At 37.0% G+C, this 25,509-nt stretch overlaps 1 protein-coding gene across 1 annotated transcript in view; it reads right to left on the bottom strand.

Annotated features, from left to right (window-relative positions):
- Nucleotides 1-3,103: 3,103 nt before the first annotated feature.
- Nucleotides 3,104-25,509, bottom strand: part of kmt2ba (lysine (K)-specific methyltransferase 2Ba) — a 33,556-nt gene continuing 11,150 nt past the window's right edge. The window contains exons 5-37 of the mRNA XM_052093200.1: nt 25,168-25,275; nt 24,930-25,086; nt 24,212-24,422; nt 23,983-24,035; nt 23,492-23,725; nt 22,218-22,285; nt 21,762-21,872; nt 20,170-20,283; nt 19,168-19,314; nt 18,910-19,002; nt 18,656-18,773; nt 18,173-18,286; nt 17,896-18,083; nt 17,358-17,456; nt 17,038-17,151; nt 16,799-16,875; nt 15,042-15,151; nt 14,866-14,942; nt 14,642-14,776; nt 11,816-11,974; nt 11,606-11,723; nt 11,445-11,523; nt 11,101-11,264; nt 10,782-10,937; nt 6,840-9,393; nt 6,601-6,732; nt 5,756-5,865; nt 5,240-5,368; nt 4,874-5,126; nt 4,523-4,630; nt 4,291-4,374; nt 3,976-4,105; nt 3,104-3,712 (exon numbers count right to left, since the gene is read on the bottom strand). Of these exons, the coding sequence (XP_051949160.1) occupies nt 3,437-3,712; nt 3,976-4,105; nt 4,291-4,374; nt 4,523-4,630; nt 4,874-5,126; nt 5,240-5,368; nt 5,756-5,865; nt 6,601-6,732; nt 6,840-9,393; nt 10,782-10,937; nt 11,101-11,264; nt 11,445-11,523; nt 11,606-11,723; nt 11,816-11,974; nt 14,642-14,776; nt 14,866-14,942; nt 15,042-15,151; nt 16,799-16,875; nt 17,038-17,151; nt 17,358-17,456; nt 17,896-18,083; nt 18,173-18,286; nt 18,656-18,773; nt 18,910-19,002; nt 19,168-19,314; nt 20,170-20,283; nt 21,762-21,872; nt 22,218-22,285; nt 23,492-23,725; nt 23,983-24,035; nt 24,212-24,422; nt 24,930-25,086; nt 25,168-25,275 (6,780 nt within the window). The 3' untranslated portion in view covers nt 3,104-3,436. The remainder of the gene's footprint in view (nt 3,713-3,975; nt 4,106-4,290; nt 4,375-4,522; nt 4,631-4,873; nt 5,127-5,239; nt 5,369-5,755; nt 5,866-6,600; nt 6,733-6,839; nt 9,394-10,781; nt 10,938-11,100; nt 11,265-11,444; nt 11,524-11,605; nt 11,724-11,815; nt 11,975-14,641; nt 14,777-14,865; nt 14,943-15,041; nt 15,152-16,798; nt 16,876-17,037; nt 17,152-17,357; nt 17,457-17,895; nt 18,084-18,172; nt 18,287-18,655; nt 18,774-18,909; nt 19,003-19,167; nt 19,315-20,169; nt 20,284-21,761; nt 21,873-22,217; nt 22,286-23,491; nt 23,726-23,982; nt 24,036-24,211; nt 24,423-24,929; nt 25,087-25,167; nt 25,276-25,509) is intronic.

Raw genomic sequence — 25,509 nt, 5'->3', positions numbered from 1 at the left:
GTTCACTATGAATGTCCAAAGTAAATGTGTGTACATTTCAACACTTCCAGGACAGACTAGTAACATGCTGGGTCTAAATAAACATTTATCGGTTAATATTAAAGGATTTTGTCTATAGATTCTCACTGATGCTTGAAATGCACTAATATGTTTCCTCCCCATTTACAAAACACAGAGTACATGTATTTTTCAGCATTAACTTGATTGCAGAAAACCGACCAAATGTTAATACTTTTATACGCCTGTGTAGAACTGGCGTTTTTTAATGAGTCTTTCATTTCCTGTTGGAGAACATATGGAAAAATAATTTGACATTATCTCCATTCTCTACCTTTGCTCGGCCAATTGACATTTTTATAAGCAATGAAAAAATAAGCGATACAAATATTTCAAACGTTAATGCATGCTGCATTCAAGACTGTAGTGATCAGAGGGTTTATATAGGTATCACTGAATGGAACGTAAAGGGACAGTTCACCCAAAAATGAAAATTCTCTTATCATGTATTCACTCTGATGCCATCCCATATGTATGATTTTCTTTCTTCTGCTGAACACAAAGATGTTTAGAAGAATATCTCAGCTCTGTAAGTACCAACATTTTGAAGCTACAAAATGCAAAAAAGGCAGCATAAAAGTAATCAATATGACTCCAGTGGCCAAATCTGTCTTCAGAAGTGATATGATAGGTGTGTTTGAGAAACAGATCAATATTTAAGCCTGTTTTTACCATAGATTCAACTCCCTGCCCAGTAGGTGGCGATATACACTAAGAATGCAAATCGCCAAAACAAAAGAATGTGAAAATTTACTAATAGAAAAAGGACTTCAATATTGATCTGTTTCTCATTTGCAACTATCATATCACTTCTGAAGACTGTTTATGTTCAGCAGAAGAAAGTCATACACATCTGGGATGGTATGAGGGTGATTAAACGATGAGAGAATTTTCATATTTGAGGTGAACTATCCCTTTAAGACTTCATATAATTTAGAGTTTCCAACATGTGTTCCAATTTACATGAACAGTAGCCTATTTACTAGTTGAAAGCTCCCAAATACAATAATTATATGGCATTATTAATAATTGTATAAAGGAGGTAATCGTCAGAAATACTAACAAGCTATATAGAATGTAAAAATGTTTTTGGTAACACTTTACAATAAGGTTCCATTTGTTAACATCATTAGTTAACATGAACTAACAATGAACAATAAATATTAAGCATTTATTAACCTTAATGTTAATTTCAACATATACTAACACGTTTTTTTAAATCAAATGTTGGATTTGTTAACATTAGTTAATGCACTATGAACTAAGAGTGAAAATTTTTATTTTTATTAACTAACATTAACAAAGATCATTAAATGCTGTAAAAAATATTTAGTAAATAGTTAGCTCATGATATTGAATGCATTTACTAATGTTAACAAATGGAACGTTGTTGTAAAGTGTATTTTTGTTTTTGTTTGTTATTATAATCACATTTTTGCTTTTTAAAAATATTACAATTCTGCATTCTATCAATTAATATTATGACATAAAATTGCAAAAATTATATGAGCTTACACTGTTTGAAATGCGTAACAAATGTGCAAGTATTTACATAAAATTTACATAAAGTACATGGAATATTTGCTCTCACATTCTCTCACATGTGACCTAAAAGAAATAGGGACTAGTCACAGGACCCAAGATATAGAACAAACACATTTCAAGATTAAATTTTGTTCAAATAATTTTGGATCTTTATTACGTACATAACATCATAAATTAAAAAAAATGTGCGTAGAAAAATGTAACATCTCGAAATTCTTGTATACAACTATATACAAAGATTGACTCTGAATTAGATGAACTCTGTGCTCCCTCACATTCAGTGATGGAATCAAGCCTCAGTCTTAATTTTTAACAGTAAGCACACTTAAATTCTGTACAAAAGCAGAGGGAAGAGGGGTCTAGGAATTTCAGGAAAAACAAATTAACAACCAAACAGTCACAATGCATAAAATCAGAGCTAATGTGGGATTTTCCCAGCATACTTTATGCTATTGTGTGTACTTCACTAGCCATCACAGCTTTACTGAGCTACTGAGGTAGTCAACCCAAAGAGATGAGAATAGGCCAAAGGTGCTGTGTAAAAAAAACAAAACAAAGGGCTAGGTGAAACTAAACTTCTGCATCCCATATGCATACCATGGGCATGTTTAGATGACTCAAGACCCAGATAATGTTAGAGAGAGGAATGTTTTTAACTATCAACTGTAATCTGCACAAGTAATCCTAATTGGCAAAAAATTGTAATAGACCCCCCCAAAAACACTTGCCTCAAGATATAAAAGCACATAAAAACAGTGAGTTCTTAAAACAATCTGTCAACATTTGAGCTTTGGGTGAGTGTGCATTCATGGTACAAAACATCCTTATGAAAAAGGAAATATATGTACACGGCTGCAGCAAAATGTGGCAGTCATCTATATATGCATTCAGGGCAAAGGAATTCTAACTTAAATTAAAATATGTTAAACAGCTATTTGGGCTATTCTGTTACACTTACACTCATATAAAGTAACCACACAGAGAAACAAATGTACAGTGTAAATGTTCTAGAAACAATAAACAGGCTCCTGTTTAAGTTTCAAACCACTGTGTCATATAAAAGGTTCTGTGGCATTTTTGTATGAATAGTAAGCCTGTTCTGGTTCATATATACTGTGCTAACATTTCTGGAAAAAAAGAGCAAAGATTATCAAGGTGCTGTTAAAGGCAACCTGTCAAAGGAAAGACTCTGAATCAGTAGCAAAAATAATCAAACCCCCTTTCAAACTTCAGGGTATCTTCCATTATGAAATCCTTTATACATTAGTACTAACAGCTGATTTAAAGTATCCTTCGGGTCCCAGAATAAATCTACATTTCCAGCCACCAGTGGCGAGATTTGAAAGGCATGCTGGGACAAAGTAGAGGAAGGACAAGGGACGTTGTTAAGGGTACTTATTTATGTAAGCAGTTATGAGGTCACAATCTTTCATTGTTGAATCAAAGCAAATTACAAAATTAAACATTGGACATTGGTATAGGGGAGGGGGGGAGGGGGTTAAGACTAGCCAGTACAACCCCCTCCCCCAGCTTCACAATAGAACCCCCCCATGTTCAAACCAAATCTACACTCTTGGTAACATAGCTCATAAAAGGTAAGTAATCAAACAAGCTGGTGGTCTATAAATGCTACACGCCTAGCCAACAATCTGCAGATTGTGATCCGATTCATTTGTTTTCGCTGATGTTCCTTTACAATGCATTCATCTTTGAACCCTTCAGCACCTGTAATATGGGTTCCTTCCTTCAAAGACAATTCCAAAAGAGAGTTAAGGACAGCTGGCAGTCACACATCCCAAAATTTTCCCCTAGATGGTGGAAACAGAAGGTAACTCTAGTTTAAGAAGCGTCGGCAGCGCCGGGCACCACAGTTACAGTTCAATTTGTTGCTGGCATCTTCAATGGGAAACTTGTAGTCGTAGGTGAGCTCTTCTCCTCTGTAAATCTTCCACAGGGCGAAAATAACTATGTGCTTCTGGCCCTCTACATTGATGACCCTTGAGTAGCAGTTAGGGTCGCATGAGTGGTTGATGAATCGTGCTGCGTTTCCGTGCACGGTAGCATCCACCACATCGAAATCGTCAATACGAAACATGTAACAGCCAATGCCCTTTGGGGGAGAGAGGAGAGGAAAGACAAGAAAATAAAAACATAGTAAAGGATTAGGTAATAATATGAGATGAATAAAAACAAAACGAACAAAAAAAAACAACCAAACAAAAACTTTCATTAAGATAATAGGATAAATGCATAATATTAGGCAAATTCGATGTAATGCATACCAAAAAAATAACAACAAAAAATCCTCAAACAAAACTTAATAGAAACTCAACAAACGGAGGAAAAACAAGACAAATTCACTGCAACACATACCTTGCTGTCATAGTATTTCTCTCTCTTGTCTGTGAGAACCGATCGGATGACATTACCAGCATACTCAATCACCATCTCTCCAGCCTCAATGTTCCTCTTGCAGAAAAGACCCCGACCATGAATGTCAGATCTATCACAGTAAGAATGAAAACATAAAAGGCCGTGTTTGAACTGAAATAATCAGCTTTTGACATTACCCTTTTTACTTTGCATTTATCAAATCATTTATTAGCATGGGACTTTACTAGTTTTACACAATACATTGGCTAAATTGTTCTGCAAACTCAACATTCTGTGTCACAGAAAGGGCATTACCTGTAAACTCCTACAGCCTCTTTAGATGTTTTCTCCAAGTGTCTGAACCTCATAGCCATTGGTAACTCTGTACTTGTTGCCCGTCTAAAAGATAGTTGGAAAAAAATATCGTAATTTTATTCAGAACCTTTTTTTAAATTAGTCTAGCCAACATCGAGGACGTAAATGTTGCGAGTAAAAAGTACATTTTAGAAATTTTGTTATTCACATACTGTGTGGCTTATTGTCTAACCTGCTGGATTTGAGCATAATGTCATCCTCTTCATCATCACATGGCCTAGACTCAGGAAGCTGACGATGCTGCGATGCCAGGAAATTGAACATATCAAAGGTAGATTTTCTGGAGGGCAAAGGCAAGGCAACTTTAATTTTCAACCAGACAGATGCATGGGTCCCACACCTTTTGATCAATTAACTTCCATGATAGACTTTTCAATAATTTACAGATTTTTTCATGACTTTTTAAGATTTAATTTTAAAATTCCCTGACATTTTCAGGTTTTCCATGACCATCAGAACCATGCCTAAAATAGTGATATTCTCAAATTTCTCATATCTGGAATAAATAACTACAGAGACTTACCGATCATAGACCTCAGCGCGAGCACAGCCACTGGGGTTGATTGGCAGCTCCTCTTCCTGTTGCTCATGCTGGTGAAAACGAAAGCTGTGTTTCTGGCAGAGTGAAGCACCCTGCAGCTGCTCCAGCAGAAAGAGCACAGCATCATGGAGAACACCCAGCACCCTGGCACCATTTACCCTGCTGAAGGGCAAATGCTCCAAACGACAGCCTATACGCGCCTCCTGGACACCATCCATCACTGCCTTCCACGCCACTAAAGAAACACAGTCGTAGACAGATAATGAGCACAGGCATTAGAGGAAACACAGTTACACACTGTCAATTTAAGTGTTTGCATTTCATAGTTTGAGATTACTCCACACTAACCATCCATACTCTCTGCTTCTATACTGAATCCATCCTCACTGGTAATTTGGAAGCGCAGGTGATGTTGATACTGACTGTAACACTTTTCCTCCTTGCTAGGTGATGGAAAGTCCTCATCTGAACTCCACCCTGAAAAGATTGTAGTTGCCATAAAATGGCTCAGTTACAGTTTAGATTCATACAATTAGCTTTGGCGAATATCTTAAGCAGTGGAAAAATCTTAACATGGAGCATTACTTTAGTCTCAATCTTAAAATGACTGATCTCTTTATGCAGTATTAATATTCTGCATCTTATGGGTGATATCGAATTCAAAATCAATTAAACGAGTGGTGTTGTACTATAAAATGTGACAAATGTGAAATCTTGACAATTCTTTTACTCTAACTTTAATGACTATTAATGGCTAAATATTGTTTCACATAAGAAGTTGTGATATGAAGTGCATTCCACTACATTACTCAAAACATGCACATCACAAAAAAGAAAAAAAGAAACCTCATATTGCAAATTCACCTGCATAGGGGGCCCAATCAGAGTTTTCTCCATGTTTGGAGCTCAATTTGCCACTGTCACATATATCCCTTCCCTGTGTTGCAGTGGGTTCCAATTTATTTTGAGTAACTCTAAAGAGAGGGGCAAGAAAATATTGCAAGTGTCTGTATATTTCATTATATTACTTAAAAGAATAAGTCACCAAAATAAAACATTTACTCATCCTCATGCACATGACTCATGCACTGTATTTCTTGTCTGAATTATATGACTTATTCTATTAAGTCCGAATAGCTTTGTGTGAGGAACAGACATTTTCAATTTAATTAATTTTTCAGTGAACATCTTGCCCTTTGCAATAGCTCCTAAATCTCATTCGCACTTGCGTATACTCAAACTTGGCCCATCAAGACTTGGCCCACAATGTGTCCACAAAAGGACTCAGTATGGGTTCCCATGTCAAAAGAGCTAACCCTCATGTCTCTGCAATATTCTGGTGCTTAGCACACTGAGCCAGAACAGTCTGAAGGTCTGTGCGGGTTTTGGTGGATGTAACTTGTACAGTTGATCATTTTGGTCTTGGTTTAAGGATTTTGCAGGAACCTTAAACCATGTCTGTAGAAAGGCCACTTCGTAAATTATCACACCAAATTTGAATATGTGGAAGTGTCATGATGCAGTCACTGTACACTTTATTTATATGAAAAAGAGTAGCGTAAACATTCTTCAGAATATCTTCTTATGTGTTCCATGGAATAAAAAAAGTCATACAGCTTTGGAATGACATGAGGCTGAGTAAATGATGAGAGAATTTCATTTTTATGGGAACTATTCCTTTAACAATATAATTTCAAATCATTGCTAACCTCTTTTGTTCAACCACTTTGGATTCATTATTCGGCTGTTCAAGAGATCCGACATCCGGGTCATCAACAACCGGGTCATCAAAATCAAGGGTATCCTTAACACTTGGGGCCTTTATTCTAACCCTGTTTGATCTGAACATTAAAAAAATAAAATTACTACTATTACAAAACATTATAAGAATAACCTATTAAAAAAATGTTATTGCATTTGCTGTAGTTTGACTAATATTTGTCCTTGCCTGAGGAGGTCATCCTGGGTACTAGGTTCTGTCTGGTCCAAGAAGTCAGTCTTGCATTTTTTCACACCAATTTGATTATTTGCTGAAGACACCCTCTTGATCTTGACCTGAGGCCTAGAGTGGGACAGGATGTTGGGCTGAGTCCGCACATGAATCGCAGGAGATGATTTACTTGAGTCAGTAGAGAGGTGTTTATTGAAGTGGGGAAATTCTTTAATTTTAGAAGGGGTCAGAAGACTGGGACTTGTGTCACGGTGGCTTGCCATTGCCTTGTCTATTATCGCCTGGGCCAATTGCTTCTGCCCGCCCTCAAATATTGAAGTGTTCTTGGTCTTAACCACAACCATTTTTTCCATGTGCTGACTGATACCATGCTGATGGCTTCCTGTATCATTCTTAGGTATCCTCCGGATCAGCACTTGGGTTGATGGTGTTGCTTCTCTGTTGCTGTACGATATGATATGTGTCGGGGGGCTTTTGCCAAGACTAGCCTGAGCCTGTGGCACAGGCATTACTGTAACCTTAGGGACTGGTCGCTGGAGAATATTCCCACTGTGGATCATCTTCGCAATATGGCTGATCTGGGTATACGAGGGGGAATTGGCGCTAGCTATCTGGTATGTGTTAGTCTGGGGGTTTTTCACTAGAATCTGGCCAGCGCGGTTGACAAGAAGAACCTGAGGTGAAGGGGACATACAGGGAAGACTTTGTGGCAGAGAATGTTCCTTTACTTGTTTTGGTGTGGCAATGCGTATGGCAATAGTCCGACCCTTTGTGGTTCCCTTAGGCAGAGTTCCAAAACCGTTCATTACAACCGGGCCGGAAACAAGTGGTGTTCCTTGTGGAGTAACGCACATGACGGGAGAAGAAGAAACAACGTTGACAGGCATGGAAAGTGGCAAAGAGGAGCCAACAGACACGTCCATCTGGAGGGCTTGGGGTTGCGATACAGGTTGTATGTTAATTAAACGTCTTTGTTTGTGTCTAGCTGGCGTGATGATATTAATTTTTGTAGTACTACTTGAAGGTGCAACTGCTACTGGTTTCTTAATTGGTGTAATGTCCATTAGATCAGATCCATTTCTGTTTAATGAATTTACTGACAATGAATTACATGATTCCTCAGGACTAGCAGAATTTTCTGTCCTCTCCAAAGCCATGCCATCAACAGCAGATATAAAATTACCACTGGTGTCATCCAAGAATACCTCTTTTGAGCTCTCTGTTGATTCATTGTCCATCAAGACTTCCTCCTCACTTGTAAAAAGATCACTGCCTTTGTAAACATTGGAGGTTGTTGCAGTCATTTCATGCTCTTTTAGCCCCTCTGTGAAGGCTGCTTCTTGTTGGTTGCACACATCAGTACTGGAGTCAACAAGCAAGTTCCCAATCTCATGTAAATAAGTTATTTCCTGAATGTCCTGTTCTTCGCAAACTTGGTCCATGGTTTGTCTCTCTGAATTCTCCAGCTCAGCATTCTGATCAACAGAATCTATTGTACAAGGATTTGCAGATATTGATGATAGTGTGCAGACTAGCTGCCCATTGCCAAGGGTTATGTCCTTGTTTGAACCAGTGCATTTTGATGGCTCAGTATCCTGACTACGGAAATGATTCCCTACTTCCTGAGTATCATCCTCTGTGTTGGCATCACTTGTATCACTTTCTGAGTCACTGCCAGCTCCATCCAGCTGTGAAATAGACCCTGAGTTAGGACAGACAGTGAGACCTACCTGTGAGTCTTTGGCAACCTCACAAACCACTACTGTGCGAGAGAAGTTTATGTAATGGCCAGCAACCTGATCAGCGGAGTCTGCTTCCATGTGCATCTCTGAAGTTGTAGGACAAGGCAAGACCTTCTGGCCAGCACTGACTTGCAGAACACATGGCAAACTGTTCTCCAACTCACATTCTCCATCCCTGATTTCATCAGTGTCTCCCTCAACTCCTTGTGGGTCACAGTGCAGAGCAACATTTTCATTGAGTAAAGCCTCATTGAATTCTAGCTTTGCATTTAATATCGAGGCCACTGCCACATCTGTGTCTTGATCAAAGTATGCAGGAAGAAGTTCTTGATCTGACTTGTCAGATATGGTGGCCGTCAAGGAAATTCTGTGGCTTGGCACACCTGCAACCTCTACTGGCTGTGAAGGGGTATGGTCTTGTGATCCTGGTGTGGTTTTTAAAGGCAGCTGAAGCCTTGGGGAGAGACAGTGAGACAAAGGTAAGGCTGACGAGGGACTTCGGAGAGTCACTTGTGGCGGAGAGGGCCCTGAGGTGACGCTAGAGGGAGACAAAGAGGAAGGTCTCCCTCTTCGTCGAGGTGAGGTGGAGCTCATGTGGTTCTCAGTTAAGCCGAGTGGTGAGATGGGGGGGCTAAATGAAAGTGACCTAGGGTGACCTGTGCCCACTGATCGTTGATTCATTGGGCCCGGAAGCATCGCAGGGGGAGGCGAGGCATTTCGGCTACGTGTGGAAAGTCGCCTTGTTACCCGTCGGGTTTCATCTAGGTCACTGATGGTCAAAATATGATGGGATGTGGAAACAATATTACCTGAGGAGGCATTTGAAGAGCAAAGGCATTGTTACTTGATTCTAAATAATCAGTTTAATAACCTTCAAATTTAGCATAACTTTTTTTTTTTCATTGGGATTAATTGCCTCTGCTTAATTTTAGTTGTGAATTGCTTTGGAATATCAAGCCTATCAAATTGTATACTAAATGAATAAATGCAAGTCTAACATCTTTTTTTAAACCACTGTTTTTATTTGGACTTTCTACAAATAATATATACATACAATAAAACTTACATTTTCTATTTTATTTTAGATATTTTAACTAGGACTGGGTAAAAATATAGATTTTCAAATGCATGGGAATCTTCATTTGAACAATCTCAATATAGATTTTTAAATCCCAAGATTGATTTTTTTAATAAATGCACAACTCTTAGTTTTTACAATGTGAGTAAATTGCATCAATAGCTGGGCTTCCATCCAAAATGTTTAGCATTTTTAAGCGCATTTCTAAAAATTAAACTTAAGAAAATTCGAGACGTTGCATCATGCGCATTATTTTGAAAGGAGCCCACCTTGTCATGAGGGGAGATTTATGTGCAGAATAAAGCAAGTAAAAATCGTTTTTATTAAAGGCTGCCAGGAAATGCCATGGAATGAGTGTAATATCTCATATAATGAGGGCTGAAATGGCAGCACCCACGCACAAAACTGTTCTGGTTGATTGTGAGGACCAGTTGTTGGTTAAACACTTCTTAATGCCATGTGCTGTGTTCAAAGAATTGTGAGCCGATGTACCAACCAAAGAGTGGATTACCATTGTATCTCCTTAATGCACGTTATGACTTATAGCTCATAAACTTTTAAGCGAATTTAGAAAATGTTTGCGCATATCAAGCGTTTCAATTCAGGATTTCTTATACGCAATTTCACAATGTGCATAAAAATAGTTGGATGGAAACCCAGCAAAAGTCTGTGATTAGTCACTGGCTGGTAAATGTTCTATTTTACTCACCAGTTATAGAGTAACTTAGTGGTGATTAAGTTAAGCATCCTTTCACTGCGTGTTGAGAGTTAAAGTATGATGAAAGAAGACCAAAATTATGAAGAAAAAAAATGTAATATAATTTTTCAAATAAGGTTTTTCGTAATGTACCTAGTTAGAAGGTCCCCGTGTAATTAACCACATTAGCAGGGAGATAATTTCTTTAATTTGAAAGCAAAATGGACATTATAATTGAAATATAGCCATATAAATCTATATCGAATCAAAATCGGAATTGAATTGGAAAATCTGTATCAATTACCAGCCCTACAAGTACATTTACAGTTACTAATGCTTTGGCAATGTAAAGCTTTTTTTTTTTTTTACCATGCCAATAAAGCTACTTTAATCTCAACTTCAAATTGATGAAAGCATCATACCTGGGGAGGGTAATGGTCTGAACATTCCTCCTGCTGGTCTCCTGCTGTGCGGATACCCAAGAGTCTTACCTCCAGCCCCTAAATCTTGTTTGGTCTTGGAGGGGGTGCTGGGGGGTGGCCCAGGTGAAAACGGCTCACTGTATGTAACATCCTCATCTATGAGACAAAAACAGCTTTAGTCATATTCCAATAACATTTTATTGTTTATAGACAAATGAGTTAAAAGGATTTCACATTTAATGGCACAATACTACACAGTTGAAGCTCTAAAAATACTACTTTAATATTGAAAAAAGTGCATGTAAACATATATACAAACCATTGTGGGATTTAGGGCTGTGCACAATAGTTTGATTTTCTCCCTGATCCAACAAGGAGTAGTTAGAAGTTTTGCATTGTGTAGATGGTCGAACCTCTGTCACTTTACAAGTATACTGGCATCGTCTTCGAGGGTCAACAGTGCTCCAATACCATCTAGAACATCTGAAACCACATCAACCAGGTGCCCTTTAATTGATGTTCAACAATTTTCTGGACAATAACTAGAATAACGAAAATTTCATTACTAATATTTAGATAACTGAACTTTGTATGAAATTAAAAGATTGCTTTCTAAAAAAAAAAAAAAAGAGGGACTTTACTGAAAGTCTTCAAATTACTTACTGGTAACCAACTGGATACAATTTTCCAGAATTTTCTGACAGCTCTGTCAGAACACCAAGTTTTTTAACATGTAGAGATCCTGTATGGGTACAAGATCAAAGTCATGGTGAATTCTCTCGTCTTGTAACATACAAGCATTAAAACAGCATCTGTTTACTCACCAATCATGACATTTACAGACTCTGGCTCCAAGCCTGTTAAGAACTTCCTCCGAAGACTGATTCCATCAAAGTCTACGTACACCCTTCGGAGAACTTCAAACCCATTTCCCTGCTCAATCTAAAAAGAGAAAATCTAAATGTTAAGTTCATCATGTTTTACAGTAGTTGTATTACACTGAATATGGGTAAAGCGTTACAAAAAATACAGACCTTGTTGTTGATGAGGTCACGGTGCTTGTAACAGTACACTTTCTTATCGCTCTGGAAGACACAGTTGCTGGCACGAGCACACATGAAGTGGTAATTACTTTGACAGGAGGAAAGACAACAGCCCACTGTTGCTCCCGTCTGGCCACAATGCTCACAACGCTGGTAATAAAAGTGTAAATTTCAGAAAATGTTGTTTGCTATAATGAAAATGATCTCAAAAATATCTTGCTAAAGTCCTCTCCCTCTACCAACTGGCTGGGTTCCCCACACATTTTGACAAATAAATTTGTATCACCTTTCCTATCGCTTGTGACTAATGGATAAGGATTTTTCAATTCATTTTTCAAAAAAAGTGTTTTTTTAAATAACTCACAAAGAGCAATTTCTAGAATAAAATTAAATAAAATAATTTTTTGAACTGAGCATAACTACAAAAATAAATATTGATAGTAGAAACTTAAATGACATATTCAATAAATTTTTAAATTCCCTATTTACAGTTGAAGTCAGAAGTTTACATTACTTTAGCCAAATACATTTAAACTTTTTCACAATTCCTGACATTCAATGGTATAAAACATTCCCTGTCTTGGGTCAGTTAGGATCACTACTTTATTTTAAGAATGTGAAATATCAGAATAATAGTAGAGAAAATTACTTATTTCAGCTTTTATTTCTTTCATCAAATTCCCAGTGGGTCAGAAGTTTATATACACTTTGCTAGTATTTGGTAGCATGCCCTTAAATTTGTTTAACTTTGGTATCCTTCCACAAACATCTCATAATAATTTGCTCGAATGTTTGCCCATTCCACTAGACAGAACTGGTGTTACTGAGTCAGGTTTGTAGGACTTCTTGCTCACACATGCTTTTTCATTTCTGCCTACACAATTTTTTCACAGATTGAGGTCAGAGCTTTGTGATGGCCACTCCAAATACCTTTACTTTGTTGTCCTTAAGTCATTTTGCCACAACTTTGAAGGTATGTTTGGGACCATTGTCCATTTTGAAGACCCATTTGCGAACTTCCTGGCTGATGTCTTGAGATGTTGCTTCAGTATATCCACATAAATGTCCTACCTCATGATGCCATCTATTTTGGGAAGTGCGCCAGTCCCTCCTGCAGCAAAGCACCCCCACAACATGATGCTGCCACCCCCATGCTTCACAGTTGGTATGGTGTTCTTCGGCTTGCAAGCCTCACCCTTTTTCCTCCAAACATAATGATGGTCATTATGGCCAAACAGTTACAATTTTGTATCATTAAACCAGAGGACATTTCTCCAAAAAGTAAGATCGTTGGCGCCAAGTGCCCTTGCAAACTGTAGTCTGACTTTTTATGGTGGTTTTGGAGCATTGGCTTCTTCCTTGCTGACTAACCTTTCAGTTTATGTTGATATAGGACTCATTTTACTGTGGATATAGATTCTTGTCTAACCGTTTCCTCCAGCATCTTCACAAGGTCCTTTGCTGTTGTTCTGGGATTGATTTGTACTTTTCACTCCAAACTATGTTAATCTCTAGGAGACAGAATGCATCTCCTTTCTAAGTGGTATAATGGCTGTGTGGTCCCATGGTGTTTATACTTGCATACTATGGTTTGTACATATGAACGTGGTGCCTTCAGGAGTTTGGAAATTGCTCCCAAGGATGAACCAGACTTGTGAAGGACCAGATTTTCTTCTGAGATCTTGGCTTATTTCTTTTGATTTTTCCCATGATGTCAAGCAAAGAGGCACAGAGTTTGAAGGTAGGCCTTAAAATAAATCCACAGGTACACCTCCTATCAGAAGCTAACTGGCTAATTGCCTAAAGGCTTGACATCATATTCTGGAATTTCCCAAGCTGCTTAAAGGCACAGTTAACTTTGTGTATGTAAACTTCTGACCCACTGGAATTGTGATATAGTCAATTAAAAATTGTCTGTAAACAATTGTTGGAAAAATGACTTGTCATGCACAAAGTCCTAAACGACTTGCCAAAACTATAGTTATCTAAAATGAAATCTGTAAAGTGGTTAAAGAAAATGAGATTTACGTGTATGTAAACTTCTGACTTCAACTGTATACATCCCCATATTTGTAGTACATTTGCAGTAGTGGTTATATTTTGGGATGCACCGAAATTACGGCTGCCGAAAAGTTGAGAAATTGAAACTGAAATCGTATTATTGTATAATATAACTTATTATTATTAAATTACAGAAATATTTAAATTGACTGAGTAATGTGATATAATATTACAACTAAAATGAACAAAAGAAAACCACTAAATAATCCATTCCACATTCCAGGTCTACATACAATGTGGGCTGGGAAAGTGTGCCAATAGAACCGGCTTCATGTTCACTGAAAATTTTCACAAACATTACTGTTAATTTTGCTACTGCATATTCACAATCGTAGTTGACAATAAAGGTTTTCTTAATAATGTGTTTTCTACACATTTTGTTTGTAATTTTTCTCTTACTATGTTGTCTACTCTATTTTAGAACAAAATGTGTAGTTCCAGTATACCCCTTATAATAAAATTCAGAATGTTCAATTATTCCAAACAAAGAATAAATTAAAATAATCATTTTCAGCTTTTAACCCAGTGTGTCCAGAATTTTCAGTTTCGGACCAGAATTTTCATTTTGTTGCATCACTAATTATATTACATGGAACAAATTTGCTTTTATAATCTATTACAGAAAACATTTCTATTTAATTCACTATATGTCCAGGTTTGCAACATATAATATATTTTGTGTCATTTATACAGTCTCTATTCTGTTTGACACTACTTTATAACTAATGACACTATTCAGTAACAAGTGATACTAACCATGCAACGACCTCTTGCGACAGCACTGTGGACATGCAATAATGCTCCTCTGACCTCCTGCACTTCCGCCGACCACACACAGCAGTTAACATGTGCCCATTCATTCTGCCCAATATACAGCAGCCTACCAGCATCCTACACATACAACACAGGGACAATACAACTCAACTGAGCCCAATATAGTACTTATCTCTGAACACAAAACTGCCAGAGGCTTAACCTACATTCGGTTTGGCATCTCCATGTTGCGGGCAGAAGCTGCACGGTCTTTCATCCACAAAGGAGTTCACATTCTGTAGATCTGTGGTTCATGAAATATATATATATATATATATATTTTCTTAAAGACACAAACAAGAGAACAGCAAGAGCCATAAAAGATCAAAATACAATTATTTACCATTTTTTGGGACTCCCTCTGGCCTGATAATGGTGCGGTCCTGCTCTTTGAGCCATTGCGCATAACTGTGTTCATCGCTCGGGGGAATTACTGCTTCAGGGAGCATACCACTATAAAACAAAAGGGGCAAAAATGCATCTTAAAAACACAAAAAAAGAAAAAATTGACTATATTTAGCATATTCACAAATACATGTATTCAATAATCTTTCAATTAAGTGTTCAGTGGTTTAGGTGAAATTAATTCATTAATAGGCATTCGCTGATTTTGCATCAAAGTAATAAGGTTAGTAATGCATAACTAAAGGTTTCTCCATCTAGATAAATAGTTCTACATAAAAAAGGATATCTTGGACAAATTTACAGATATAATAAAACATGTTAATATTGAATTATTCCAGTACTTAAAAATTCCAGCACAAAATTAAAGGCTTCAGATTTTACACAGACATTGTAATACAGAACATAGTAATCAATTAATTGAAACAAGTCAAAATTATTTTCTGTGATAGAAAACAGCAAGCTTGAGATACTGTCAATAGAGTTTAAGTTGTATTCAAGCATATACACACTGGCAGCCAAAATTTTGGAATAATGTACAGATTCAGCTGTTTCAGAAGGAAATTGGTATTTTAATTCACCAAAGTGGCATTCAACTGATCACCAAGTATAGTCAGGACATTACTGATGTAAAAAAGCACCATCACTATCTGAAAAAAGTCATTTTTATCAAATCTAGACAGGCCCCATATCAGCAGCCATCTCTCCAACCCCTTATCCTTGAGTAATCATGCTACATTGCTAATTTGGTACTAGAAAATCACTTGCCATTATATCAAACAGTGCTGATTATTTGGTTTGTTAAATGAAGCTTAACATTGTCTTTGTGTTTGCTTTTGAGTTGCCACAGTATGCAATAGACTGGCATGTCTTAAGGTCAATATTAGGTCAAAAATGGCAAAAACAAAGAAACAGCTTTCTCTAGAAACTCATCATTCAATCATTGTTTTGAGGAATGAAGGCTATACAATGCTTGAAATTTCCAAAAAACTGAAGATTTCATACAAAGGTGTACACTACAGTCTTCAAAGACAAAGGACAACTGGCTCTAACAAGGACAGAAAGAGATGTGGAAGAACCAAATGAGGATAAGTACAACAGAGTCTCTAGTTTGAGAAATAGACACCTCACATGTCCTCAGCTGACATCTTCATTGAAATCTACGTTTCATGTACAACAGTAAAGAGAAGACTCAAGGGTGCAGCCTTATGGGAAGAATTGCAAAGAAAAAGACACTTTTGAAACAGACAAACAAAAAAGAAAAGATTAGAGTGGGCAAAGAAACAGACATTAGACAACAGATAATTGGAAAAGAGTGTTATGGATCTTAACCCCATTGAGCTTTTGTGGGATCAGCTAGACTGTAAGGTGCATGAGAAGTGCCCGACAAGACATCTAGCCACATCTATGGCAAGTGCTACAGGAACTGTGGGGTGAAATCTCACCGGAGTATCTGGACAAACTGACAGTTAGAATGATAAGGATCTGCAAAGATGTCATTGCTGCACATGAAGGATATTTTGAAGAGAACTCTCTGAAGTTCTAAATAATTTTATTTATTATTATTATTAATGTCCTGACTATACATTGTGATCAGTTGAATGACACTTTGGTGAATAAAAGTACCAATTTATTTCCATAAGATAGAAACCTTTGGACGCAAGTGTATATATATATATATAATTCTTAGGTACATACCTTGGAAAAACTTGGATATGAGAGTTCCATGTCTTGGGGTCCTGACTCTTGAACCAGCTGAACACTTGTTCTACTAGCTGCAAAAAGAACATAAATATAATGGAGAAGAGAGAAAGAAAAAAACAGTAACCACTCACGCAATATGAATTGCATTACAGTCCCCAAAAACATCTGACCTGAAAAGCTCAAAATCAAATCACAACACTGGATTTTTTTAGGTAGTGGAAAAAACTTGTTACCTTTATATAATACTGCTTAGCATGGCAGGTGGGCCTCTGCTCCTCTATAGTAAGAGACTCTTCTTTTTTCAGTCTTTCCACCATCACTGTCGCAACATCATTGTGAAATGCTTTCTAAACAGAGTAAAGTGTAATCAGTTACGGTTTACTAAAACAAAAAGGCTTGGGAAGTATTTTGGGAGTATTTTGAATAATTTACAGCTATTTGTTTCTCAACTATGAATTCAAACTTCTAAGGTGAATGTCCGTTCTTGTGGAATGCTTCTTTGTAAACCTTGGATATGTGGTCATAGCTAAACATGTATGGTCACACATCTCACCAGTGTGGTATAGAGGTTCTTCTGCAGCTTCTGCTCTACAGGATGTAGACAACAACCTGACTGTTCCTTTATAATCTCCATGTCTGAACAGGACTCACACTGCTCAGAAACACATACGAAGCATATTGTTATGTATGTTTATTTAAGTTATAAACCTAAATGTGACAAATTCTGTTAGCTTGGTCTCTGAGTGAAACAAGTTTGCTTGTTGTATTCTGCTAATCAAGATATATAACACATGCCTGTTTGATCTTTTTACTCGTTCTAAAAATGATTGTTGTGAATTTCCCAAATCTGAAAATGGAACGGTTCTAATTTGACAGAAAATTTAAAAGCAGTATTTTTGATATGGTCAGATCAGATATATTCATTGTAAAGATAAGAGTTTAAGCTTTAAAATGACATCATCTATGTGCAGATCAACTGGATTTTGAGTAATACTATAATACTGTGTTTTTTTGTTGTGATCAGCACCCCCTCTCAGTTTAACTGTGCTGAAGTAACTCTCTCTCAGTAAACTGCCTGTTGAAAACCTCACCTGTGCACAAATGAAGAGGTGGTAGGAGGTCGGGGAGCTTTTCAATCCATTCATGATCTTCACCAACCCGTTTTTCAAAACTTCCTGCACCACGTCCTGCCAGCCGCTGCGATATCTCTTACTACATGTGGCACAAGAGAACACCAGACTCTTCCCCCGCAGAGGACACAGGATCTCATACAGATCATCTGAGGGTGTGACAGGAAGAAAGACATAAGTGGGGGACCTGTAAGGCGTTGACAGTTATTATAAAAAATAAACACATATACATTCTTACCTGTGAGCCCCTCACATTTGGGATGGACCCAGTGGGCACACCGGGCACACTGCATCATGCTGCTATCAAACTCATTCTCCTCATAGCACTTCAGACACACAGTGCAGAAGTTACCTAAAAAAAACAAACAAAAAAATGACATATGTAGTGCCTAACCGATATTGGTTGTGATCTTGCAATGTAATGATTACAGATGTATACAAAATTGCAGGATTGAAATTAACATTTATTTTACAAAATATTCACTCAAATTCACTTAAAATATCAGAAAACAGAAAATGTGCACTATCCATTGATGCGACTAGATTTTGTCTGACACAAAACGATATGACCACATCTGCTAATTGGCCAACTGAGCACAGTTATCACTTATGCCATAATCTCAAAACAGCCAATTATCAGTCAATTTATTTGATGATCACTAATATACAACATGATATGTCTAAATTAACTACAGAATATGGCATGACTGTATTGTCAAACCTTTGCTGTGGAGTTTGTTGCAGTCAGGGCAGAGAATGAGCTCATTGTTCCAGGACATGTCCAAGGACTTCCCTGGAGTCACACCACAACTCTTACACCGAATGCACAGCATACATGTCTACAAAGAAACAAGGTGAACTTGTAACTATAATAACTTGATTGTCGCTGTCTGAATAAATTCATTGTGATTGTGAAAGGGAAGCGTGACTTAAAACATGCTAGGACATAATCATTTGACAAGACAAATAACTAACCCATGATGTATTCAGTTTGACAGGTTTGGGATATGTGGGTCCTAAACAGGCCGGATGGTAGCAGTACATGCATTTCTTGCACTGCAAAACTGGCTAAATGAGGTGAGAGAGAAATTTACAGCTCTCAGGTTTCCATTACAGCTCTCACAAGACTATACTGAACCATCAATTATAACAGCACGTGCATGATTAGTTAAATCATTTAATTTCATAATCAGTTAAAATATATAACTGTTAGCAAAACCATTTGTGTGGTACCTTTCCTTGCTTGCTCTTGCGGCCACAAACATGGCAGAACTTGCAGCGTCTGCAGCACCAGTTCTCCTTGTTCTCCTCTTTCGGGCGGTCGTCTGGAGCCAGGCAAAACTGGTGGAAAGGCTCACAGCACATCTGGCAGTAGATCATCTGATCAAGAGAACATCAACTCTCACTTAAAATCAGGTGAGCATCAACGTTAATTTGTTTGTTATTTTGTAAAGGTGTGACAAACTACTTGACTTTAAATTAGAACAAAACAGTTGAAATTATATTTGAATCCAAGTCATGATAACTCCATTACACAAGTATCTGGGTATCTTTATTAATAACTCTTTTTGTTGGACTGCGCACACAAGACTTTCTGTGTGGGTAAGACTGCAACAGAGGTTATATTTCTTGCGGAGACTATTTGGGGAAAGCCAGAACATTATGTCTGTTTTTTAAAAGTCTAATTAAATACTGAATAACAGCATGGTATGTGAACTTAACCATACAGTTAAAAACAAAGCTTTCTCGCCTTATGCAGATCGCCATGAAAACATTAGTTTGAAAAGATAATCAACCCATCCAGAGTCCTTGAGCAGACAGCACTGAAGCAAGTCTGTAAAATTATTTATGATCAGTCCCATATTCTGAATGAGGAATTTAGTCTTTTGCCTTCTGGGAGACGATATAGAATTCCATTTAGTAGGTAAGACCGTTTTAGAAATTAATTTGTGCATACATCAGTTAGACTTTTAAATAAGATTAAATTTTATTTATTGTTAGTAGTTTATTTTTATTTGCCTATTCTATATTTTATTGTTGTTTTAATCTTTCAGTGCTACTGTGCAAGTTTGTGTTTGTTCGTTTTGGCTGCTGTGTATGGAGTCCAAAACAAATTTCCCTTAACGGGACAATAAAGTATCTTATATTAAATTCAATATTCTCCTTCTATAATGGAAATTGATAAAGCCGTGCTTTAGTATTGTGCTCAAATGAAAGTAATATGTGTGATCTTACATCATGCTGGCCTTTACTGGCACAAAGCAGACACACAGACTGGGGCATGATGGGAACTGAAGTGAGAATACTTAATCCACCCATCAACCACACATTCTGGATATGACAGTCCTCCTGCAAAAATTCAAATAAAAAATGTTGTTTGAAAAACAAAAGGGAAAGTCGTTTTTGTGAAATATAAACATAGGCATTACAACAGGCCTTTTTCCTGATTTTTTAAAAACAATTTTGTCTTCAAAATTAATAACATTCATTAATCAAGTACGAGGGTGACTCTCATTGAACTTGTCTGGGTCATACTTCACCCTCACCCATTAATAAAAGACAACACATGTTACATAAAGATAATGAAGCCCATTTTTGTAATAAATGTTGTTTGCGTTGTGCAATGTTTCTAATTACACACATTCCCCCAAAGTGTCATTTCTGTAATGTGTAAAAAAAAAAATAAAAAATAAAAAATAAAAAGTTTATAGTTAAAAATAGTTACATATTTATACATCATGGTAGTATTTGTGGTAATGCCTTTATGTTACAGAGAGTTTAATTTAAAAAAAGAAATACTTTTTTTACTAAAATAGCAAACAATCAAATATAATCATAAATATCTTTATTCTCGGTGTCAAAGAACTTGCAAGAATTTGGTAAGTCATCATTTATTTAAAGCATTTAAATATTGCGGATAGAGTTAAATCAGAGACACATTTTTACAGGTATAAATCTTTGATACAAGTATATGTATACATGCCACAAATTCAGTGGACATACTGTAATTAAAAGTTTGGCAAAATGCTCTTGCGTTATCCAGTGGACTTTTTAATAAAGGACCAAATGGCCAGATTCAATTCATATCAAGCTTTATTGCCAAGATAAACTTATGAATACATTAACAATGCATTATTAGAGACTATACATACAGATATAAAACAAATTGAATGCTGAAGATTAATTCGCTGGAATTTAAAATTTCAAAACTATTATTTTATCTGGTTGTCGTTCAGTCACTTTGGTGCACACGCTGGGTCTCTCTTGTGCGGTTTCGCTTTCGACACTGGTTCAGAGACAGTGAGTGAGCATTTTCGGACAATGTGAAGAGATACGGCAGCTTGCACGTATCTCTCCCACACCTGGCTCAAGTATCCATTCTCAGAACATTAAATCCGCTCCCGTGTTTATAATGCCTGGGACATGCGTCGCGAGTAATGAATAAGTGTGCACTGCTCCACACAATAAGTTTCTCTGCTAGGATGTGCAGTCAAGTCAAGCGTGTACCTCCTGAAAATTTATACAAGGAAATTTAACCACAGGAAGTGGGAAGAACATCAGTGAATACAGTAATGAGAATCTAATGGGAATAACAGATAGTAAGACTTGTTTTTTTAAATGGTACAAAAAAGGCTCAATTCTTTTCTTTTTTTGCTAAATATAATTATTTCATCATTTTATTTGTATTTTCAGGTGAAATGGACCTGGACGTGTTTTAGAGAGATACACCCAAAAATATATTTCAAAACGATATGTGAGATACAGGCAAATAATTTAATAGAAAACACCTAAATGCTTCATAATAATTAATATTGGCTCTGCCTGACCTTGAAGTCCACGCGAATCTTGTTTGAAGTACCCTGTGGCAGCTTGCCCTTCTGAGTAAAGCCAATAGCCAGCGGAGTCAGAACACTGGCCTGTGTGTGTTCCCCTGAACTCTGAGGATGAGTAAGAGAAAGGCAATGAGTAAAAGCTTGCTCCCGAGCTCCCTCCTCTTCTTCCACCTCACACACAACATCCTGTGACTTTGTGGTGTCGCAACACAGTAAAATCTCAATGGTCCAAAATTCTCATCCTGCAACCTATATTAAACATAAATCATTTCTGACTTGTATTTCTTTCTCTAGAATACACAATAAATATATTACACACAGTATAATTACATTACAGAAGATGTGGCATGTCTAAGGAAAGAAAATGTTAAGCAACAATGGCTCATTCCAGCCGCAAACTGAAAAAAAATAGAAAAAAAACAGACACAACTGATTCTCAAGTTGCCATACCTTATCAATTCTGCTTTGGGCCCAAAAAGCTCTGTAAAGCCCTTGCTTTCGCTGTTTTGCAGCCTCCTCTGGAGCAGTTACAAAGGTAGCCATATGTGACAGACAGAAAAGAGAATCAAAACATAGTTTTCCATAGAGGATGTCAAAACATTTTAAATCATATATGGATAGTTCACCCACAATTGAAAATTCAGTCATCATTTCCTCACCCTCATGTTATTCCAAACATGTATGACTTAATTCTGTGGAACACAAAGGGAGATTGACAGCCTCATTCAACATTTACTTTTAGGGCTGGCTATTGATTCAGATTTTCTAACTTGATTAGATTCCAATTTACAAGCTCACGATTCCATTAAATATAAATTAATATGGTATATTCAGTTATAATGTCCATTTTGCTAACACTATAAAAAATTATATAATTTTTTGTTTTTCATAAATAAATTAATTTATTCCATCAATAAATATTATATTGCATATATTATATTTTGTTACATGTTTATTGTTTAATGCATAATTTATACTATGTACAAATATTTACATAAATTTGTAGAACATGTGCTAAAAATCAGTACTGTCTCTTTAAGAAACCCGGCAGTTCTGTAAAGAGCATGTAAATGAGCGCATATCAACAAGAGGGGACTTGAATGGCTTTACCTCATCCATGCTTTCTGTGAATGCAATAAAAAAAATTTTTTGCTTTTGATCAACAATTGACTGTAAAGAACATAGTTATTATAAGAGAAATTATTTATTGACAAATGGAATGCTCACAGTTTGTCTTTGGCCACAAATATCTTGGAACGAGTAAATCCAAAAGATTTTACTCACAACACACAGTAAAAGGATGATGAACTTCTTTGCCAATATACTACACAATCACTGGTGTGTGAAATCTGAACATTTACCATTAACATTTTTAATTACATAGTGCAAAATGTCATCTCATATGTGAGTGATTTACTTGCATTGTAGAGAGTTACACATATAGTAAAATGATCAATCTTGGGATGCATTTCGCAAGGCATCAGAAAATCTGTATTTTTACCAAGCCCTATTCACTATCCTTGCATTTTTCTTTCATACAATGAAAGTGAATAGTCATTGATGCTGTCAGTCTCTAAGATCCTGCCTGACATCACCTTTTGTATCCATATGAGTTTGGAATAACATGATGGTGAGTAAATAATGACAGAATTGTCCTCCTCAGGTGAAAAATCCCTTTAACTCCAGCAAATAATGTAAGATATTGAAGTCTATAAAATTCATACCACTGGACTGAGTCTTTAGCATCAAGCTGGACTTTGTCTTTTCAGAGCTAACGCTTTGTGTATCGGTGTCAGAGTTGCCATATTCTAGCAGTTTTCTGTAGCACTGTGGCGTGACCTGTCGTCTGGGCTGTCTCCTGTTGGGGCTAAATGTGCCTTCAGCTACACCTTCCTCATTTTCTTCCTCGCTGCTGTACATGCCGGAGGCTGCTGATGACCGTTGTCGCTTCATCTGGACTGTGCCAAGGAGAAGTAGTCAAATATAAAAGATTAAATGAAAGTGAATGGTGACTGAAGCAAGTATTCTGACTAAAGAAAAAAGGACAGTCATACGGGTTTGAAAAAAGACAGTCATACGGGTTCGGAACAACATTAGCGTGAGTACAATTTTTTATAATAAAATGTTTTATTATGGTGTGGAATGTCCCATTAATACTGAATCTAAAATGTCATTTAAATATCTTATTCTTGACTAAAGAGGCAAGTAGATGTACCTTTGTTAAATCGTCTCGATTTGTTCTGCTCGATCACTGAGCACTTCTTTAAGCTGTCGAAAAACAAGACAAACAAATCCACAAAGAGGCTCTTCATATTTTCAAACCTACACATACTGCAAAGAGTTAATGACACTGTGTGACATAAAATGAATGTAAAGGCTTACTTTCCTTTGAATATGAAAATTATACCATTTATGATGATAACCGGAAACTCTTGTTCACTTACATACAGCTCTGCCGTTTCTTGTTAGGTCCTCCAAATTTGGGCTTATCCAGACAGAACACACACCTGCCACAGTCCACCAGCCGATTGCAGCCTTTGCAGCGCATGCAGCGCTTTAGCCGATTGCCAAAAACAGTACTTTCATACCTACGCCTAAATGTTGGCTTCTGATCGACAGATCCTTCACTTTCAGGTTCAGAGTGAGATGGAACATCTTGAAGAGGCAGAGGAGAAATAAGAATAAAAGGCATTTTTCACACTAGAGCTTTCTGTTGGAATCAAACTCTGATTTCGACCAAGCAATCGAACCAAATGTGAAAACAGTCTGTATACGGTACCTTAAATTTAAAAACTTGGATAAATCACCTACTTGAAAATTGAGGAATAAAACATCAAGCAATTTTCTGATATTTAATCAAAACCACATGGGTGACACTTTTCTACGCTCTGATTCTGCATTTCATTCACAACGCTGAAAACGAAAAGGGAAAACCCCCAGATATTACTATAAACTAGATTTGTATGAATGATTTGAGGTACCATGTCATAGCACAAACAGTGCAGGACGAGTTACACACCTACGTTAAATACATATTTAGGGTTTTAAAGGACTGTTCAAATCACTAACTCTAAATATGAGCAATAACAATAGTGATGCTTGCCTTAGTAAGGGAAGTCCACCACTAATAATGGACAGAATGATAACAAAATAGGTGTGTACCCTCTTCAGCAGGTGAAGCGGTGATCCCATCCCTCTCATGCAGTGGAAGAGCACTCAGTCTGGGGATGTCATCAGGAATCATGGCACGTGGCTGTCCCAGAGCCACCGATGCTGCTCGGCATACATGCTTTATTCGAGGACCACCAATCAAATGCTCCTATAAAGGTGGAAGGGGACAATGTTACACTCAAGATATACTGTGAACAAGCTGCAGAGAAAGCCTTTAATTTATGCATACCTGTGGAGCCCCCTCCGTGTTAGACCTGACTATTCCCTTCCCTCTCCTCTGGCCGCTCTTAATGATGGCAACTGATCTGTCTCTTGCTCTGACAGAGCCAGACATAAGCTGCAGCAAATACATTATTGTGAGCATAAATATATATAGACTATGTAGGCATTCATTCAGATGTGCATGATTAAGTCTGTACTAATGTGGTACAAAAGCTGGCTATAAGGTGGAAACCAGCTTATGGATACTTGTAATGTTGCATTTGCTCAAAATAACTAAGGTTTGGACTAAAGTTGCACATATTCAGAAATATCCTTTGTAGGAGCCATATAAGTATTTCAGTTTATATTT

Source organism: Xyrauchen texanus, chromosome 26 (assembly GCF_025860055.1).
Source record: "Xyrauchen texanus isolate HMW12.3.18 chromosome 26, RBS_HiC_50CHRs, whole genome shotgun sequence".
Classification (NCBI taxonomy): domain Eukaryota; kingdom Metazoa; phylum Chordata; class Actinopteri; order Cypriniformes; family Catostomidae; genus Xyrauchen; species Xyrauchen texanus.
This window is presented reverse-complemented; position numbering and strand designations above follow the sequence as displayed.